The following is a 5,956-nucleotide window of genomic DNA, read 5'->3' on the forward strand; positions in this document are numbered from 1 at the left end:
GTCCAGCATTTCTCACTGTTCATTGATTTTTCTGCCAACACTTGTTAGCTGCTCTTCTTCCCTTTTAGAAAGTTCTTTGATATAATATATTTTGTGCTCTAATTTTTCTAATTGGGCGATTATATCTGGTACTTTTTCTAGATAATCTCGACATCTAGATATTTCTTGTATCAGGTTCTGATGTTTCTCATCAGAAGATTTTGGTAGAGAATTCAACTTCTCTAATATTAATTCAGACATTGTTCCTATTAGGGATTCCCCTTTTGAGCTTTTTCAGCAAGCTCTGATACCAGTGATGTGCGGATCTAACCAATGCTCAAATAATCAAGAGGTTTTTGTTCCTCTTTACAGATGAATTTTAATTCTTCAATTTTTTCTCAGCTTTATAAATATGCTTCTGTACCAGGAATATTCTATCCCAGTAGTATGGAGTTCTTCTATAGAGTCTTTCTCGATCGGTAGTCTTTTGTTTTTCTCAATTTTTCTTGTTCTTCTGCTAATTCTTTACTAAATCTTTGACAATTTGCGACCAAATCTAGTCTGGACAAGATACGATCTAAATATACTATTATGGATAGTGAAAATTAACTGTTTACCTTTGAAGAAAGGATGAAGTTCTAGCTGTATATAATTTAAATAAATAAATTCAAGATGGGCCCACCAAGTTCATCAAAAGTTAGGAAAAAAAAAATCTACTCATAAACATGCAAAGATCGGAGAGAGAGAGAGAGAGAGGAAGGAGAGGTACCAATGGTATAAAAGTTGATAAGACGGGTAGGTGAGAAGAAAAGGAGAAAAGGTTTGTGTAAAAGGGAATAAAAATAAGTTGGTGGGGTGTATGAGAAGTATATTGGTGGATTTGGGGTGTATGAGCATTTCCCGTTAATTATCCATACCTATAAACTAATACCCATACCCGTTAACAGACACCCCAAAAGAAAAATTACCTGTGGGTTTTAATACCATCCCTAGACTGTTGCCTTGCGGTCGGTTGAGTCGAGATATATTTCATGGTTAATAAGTTTGTCTAGTATACTCCGATGTTTGTCATACATTAATTTTACATTCTATGAACCAGAATATTGTAGAATTTTTATGCGGATGAGTAGAATAATGCCTTTCGCTTATGATAATTTTATTTTATTATAGAATATTAGACAGGTGGAAAAGCCCTCACTTTATTTAAATAATTTGTTCTTTGTTTGTTTTTATTTATTTTTTTATTTTTTTTTACTGCAGTTTGTTCTTTCTTATTGCTCATGCTTATATGACACATATATCAACCTCTCCTTTAGTATCGACCACTTTGCTTTGTGGAAAACCAAGCCCTCACTTTATTTAAAGAATTTGTTCTTTCTTATTGCTCATACATACATGACATATATCAACCTCTCCATTAGTATCGACCAGTTTTCGACCAGTTTGCTTTATTCAGGGTCTAGCTAGCTAACAGCAACCATGTTCACCACCCCAACCCTCAGCTTCTCTTGTACAACTTGCATGCGGGGAGAGGAAGGTTCTAGCGTTAATGAGCTTTCTGGCCGCGGTGGTGAGAAGAACAACAGCTCAGTACGGACGTCGGAACTCTACGGAGGGTTAACTAGTGGAAGTCCTTGGGATGATGGAATCTATGATGGCGTCAGAGAAATCACTCTGGTTTATGGCCAGTGCATCGACTCCATAAGTGTGGCATATGACAAAGATGGTCAGTTTGTTAAACCCGGAAAGCATGGAGGTGTCGGGGGCGGTCACCTCCATAAGCCCCTTACTACTGTCGAGGTCAGCTTCAAGTTAAGCTCTCTATAACAAAGAAATAGGATAATGTGTGGATCAGTATTTTCTTAGTCACAATTCCATGATACATGCAAACATATATATCTCCACCTTAAACTTAAGAGAAATTCGATATGTATATATCATAGATTTTTTTTTTTTTTTTTTTTGAAAAGGTATATATCATAGATTATTAGATTTGACTGAAACAGAAAGATATCTACCATATAGATATCAATCATATTTTGCAATATGTATATCTAATAGAAAATCTTAAGTTTATTTTTATTTTTTTTAATTTTATATATAATTATTGTAATTTTATAAATAATATACAGGTGAAACTGGAGTACCCAGAAGAGTTCCTAGTTGGCGTCAGTGGAAACTCTTGTTCGGTACCCGGGATGGCACCAGAAGTGTTGCGATCACTCAAACTTGAGAGCAATAGAAGGTCATTTGGACCGTTTGGAGTTTTAGTAGGCAATCCCTTTAGTTTCAGAGTACAAGATGGAGAGCAAATTGTTGGCTTGATGGGAAGAAATGGTTGGTACCTAGATGCAGTTGGGTTTCATATATCTCCTGCTCCCAAGAGTAAACTCTTTCGGAGAGTCCAACAGAGCTCGATACCGTCAGAACTTTATGGAGGAGTGGCCGGCGGAGATCCTTGGGATGATGGAGTCTATGATGGCGTAAGAGAAATAACACTTGTTTTTGGCCAATGCATCGACTCCATATGTGTGGCATATGATATGAATGATAAGCTTGTTAAAACCGGAAAGCATGGAGGTTATGGGGGCAATCACCTCCACCAAAACCTAAGTACCGTTGAGGTAAGCTTCAAATTAAGCTCACTTTGATAAATCAAAGATATATTCTTCGTTAACCTATTCTCTTTGAGTCGAACTCAAGAATTCTCACTTAAATATCAAATTATCATAAATTCATAAGTTATAAGTTTGAGAAATACAATATGAAAACAGAAAGATATTGTGAATTGTATCTAAACGAAAAATTCAAAATAAAAATCTCAACTTCTTTTCTTTTCAAATGATATGCAGATAAAGTTGGAATACCCAAGTGAGTTTCTGGTTAGTGTCAGTGGATACTCTTCTTCTGTACCCGGGATGGCACCAGAGGTGTTACGCTCGCTCAAATTTGAGACCAACAAAAGGTCATATGGACCATTTGGAGTTGAAATAGGCACACCATTTACATTCAGGGTAAAAGATGGAGAGAAAATTGTTGGTTTGAAGGGAAGAAATGGTTCGTACCTAGATGCAGTCGGGTTTCATATATCCTATGCTCACAAGAGAAAACGCTTTCGGATAATTCGGAAGTATCTTTCCAAAGTTTTGGAATGTTGAGTGCACATTAATAAGGGTTTCATATATTCTATGCAATCGGGTTGGTACCTTGGTTCAAATCACTAAACCTCACTCTTACAAATGTTGAGTGCACATTAATAAGCTTGTGATTATTTATTTTAAGATCGAGTGAAAGGACTAGTTTGGGATTGCTGTGACTTTTAAAAAAAATTGCTGCTGCTGTGTTGTGAGAATAATCAGCTGTGAATTAAAACAGTTTTTTGTTTGGTAAATAATATTTTTCCAAGTGCTGTCAATACATAAAACAACTATAAAGTGTGTTTTGATCTACAACAGCTTCTAAAATCAACCTCTAGGCTGCTTCTAAAATCTGCTGCCACTGACCTATAACTTTCAATTAAAGCTATTTTATATTTATTTGCCAAACACAATAAAATCTAAAATTTTGAACAAAAGCAGATTTTTTTAAAGGGTTAATTCCCCGTATACCCAGATCAAATGTATTATGCCCACTTGCACTAACAAGTTTGTATTATACTATTCTCTTAGGAAAAGACTCTGTAGACACCAAAAATTTAATGAAAACAAAATTCATTAAATAAATCGGTCAACACTTGAAAGTATGACCGAATAAACTTAGTCGACATGTGGGTCCAACAAAATGTACACGTGGCTTGTGAGTAAGCAAAATCACGTTGACTCAGAGAGTGACACTTGGCAACACATGAAAGGCTCGATGACAATAACTGAATTTGTTCCGGCTAAATCAATTGATATTAAAGCAGATCAATCAAATTAAATCAATTGATTCCGAACAAAATCAAGCATTAAGTCTCGTCTGCTGATTAGATGTCAATTTATTTAAATTGATAAATCAAGACGAAAATCAGTCATCAAATTAATTGGCTAAATTCCTTAATAGTCATGATTAAATCAATTAATTAAAACTGATTGATTTGATTATGCTATTAATGAAATACAATTAAAATCAGCCATCAAATTGATTGGCTAATTCCTTAATGATCGTGATTAAATAAGTTAATTAAGGCTGATTGATTTGATTATGTTATTAAGGAAAATGCAATTAATTACGTGTCATCAAGGCATTCCAAATCGAGAGAAACGCCGACACTATAAATACCCCCTTTCAAATCAAGATGGGGACGACGACAGACAGAGAGACGCAAGCAGATGGAAGAAACCTCTCCAAAGCTCAGAAGTCTCCCAACCTCGTGAAGAACCATCAAGCTGCCAAATAGCCGGTCCTTCAAGGGATAAAGCCTCGCACCTTTGAAGAACTTGCCACTCGAGCTCATGACATGGAACTTAGCATCGCTAGTCATGGTTGAAGAAAATGTGAAATTGTTGAACCATATAATCAGAAACGTGTCATGGGCGATCACAACTCCTGTCAAGATCACAGCATGAATCAAGTCAAATAACCAAAACAAGTTGGAGTCGGCTCATGATCAAACAAGGCGACGCACTCTTAGAGAGCTAGAAGCTAAAAGTTACACTCTTCCATTCTGATATTGCTGACATGTTGGAAGATTGGCTTAAAAAGAAAGTAATTAAACTGCCAGACTGCAATCTTCCGGAAGAGATGCATCGCATCTATGAACCAAAGTATTGCAAATACCACCGTGTCATCGGTCACCCGACGAAGAAGTGTTTTGTGTTGAAAGAACTCATCATGAAGCTGGCACAACAATGAAAAATCTGTTTAGACATTGAAGATGACGTGGCCCAATCAAATCATGCTGCTATCATCTTTGATCAACTTGAAGCAGAGTCGTCATCGCCTTTGCTGGGGGCATGCTACTTGTCTTAGAGCACACAAGAATTGCAATGCTCCTAACCAGCACGAGCCTAAATTGTACATGGCACCAAAACAAAAAAATCATCATCATCATCCATAAATCCTTGAACTACGTGTTGACTTGGTCTCTTTCTTCGGAAGGGTACGTCGGCAGCTCGGAAAGTTACTCTGAGTCCAGTCATACCAAAGAAAGAAGATGAGTTTGCTTGGGAAGTTATTCTGAGTACAGCCATATCAATGCAAAAAGATTACTCTACTTGGAAAGTCTCTAAATTCAATCACAACAAAATAAAAGATGAGTCTGCTCAAAGATGCTTCAAGATGACGATTGATTTCAATACGACTCAAGCATTTGAAGTTGTCTGCCAAGTCAAAGAGGAGACGCGTGTGGAGAACTCAAATATTAAATATATTTCGAGAGCATGACTCTGCATAACCTTTGGAAGTTTGTGTTTCTTTCGCTTTCGACAAATACGATGTTAACGCTTGGATCCGTTGGATCTCTAGTTAGCTTTAGAGAGAGAGAGAGAGTGACATGAGATGTATAGTGGTTCGTCTCCCGCCTTGGCAGGAAACTACATCCACTTGAATGTGTACTAGTGTGTCAAGCCTTGCGGCCTAACAAGATTACAAGAGATGTAATGGGATTGTATTTAAGTGGGAGGAGGCATTCCTTTTATAGGTGAAGGAAGCCATCTCCTTTACATTGTTTTCGATGTGGGACAAGCAACCACCATTTCTAGTCTAGAAAGCCTATTTGTGAGGGCATGTTGGCAAGGCCGGGAAGGTGGCTTCCCGGTGACGGATTTGCGACTTCCGGATACCGTAGAATAGCTTGAACACAGGGCTACAAGATGCAAGTGGCGGTTGGATCCCATGAGGGTGTTGTTTATGCTTGGTGAGGTAGCAAACTAGCCTTGCTAGTAGAGGTATCTACAAGTCCCCGAAGTCCCCGAGTAAGAGGAGCTTCTTGGTTGGGGAGTTATAATCATGAAGTCATCAAGCATAAACAATGTCCGAGAGGCGCCTAGCCCCTACA

At 37.5% G+C, this 5,956-nt stretch overlaps 1 protein-coding gene across 1 annotated transcript; it reads left to right on the forward strand.

Moving 5' to 3' along the window:
* The first annotated feature begins 1,363 nt into the window (after positions 1 to 1,363).
* On the forward strand, positions 1,364 to 3,331 carry LOC112179413 (jacalin-related lectin 3). Its single transcript, XM_024317817.2, has 3 exons — positions 1,364 to 1,779; positions 2,112 to 2,603; positions 2,832 to 3,331. The coding sequence occupies exons 1-3, from the start codon at positions 1,459 to 1,461 to the stop codon at positions 3,135 to 3,137; spliced, it is 1,119 nt and encodes a 372-aa protein (XP_024173585.1). The 5' UTR covers positions 1,364 to 1,458; the 3' UTR covers positions 3,138 to 3,331.
* Positions 3,332 to 5,956: the final 2,625 nt, after the last annotated feature.

This window comes from Rosa chinensis, chromosome 7, assembly GCF_002994745.2.
Source record: "Rosa chinensis cultivar Old Blush chromosome 7, RchiOBHm-V2, whole genome shotgun sequence".
NCBI lineage: Eukaryota > Viridiplantae > Streptophyta > Magnoliopsida > Rosales > Rosaceae > Rosa > Rosa chinensis.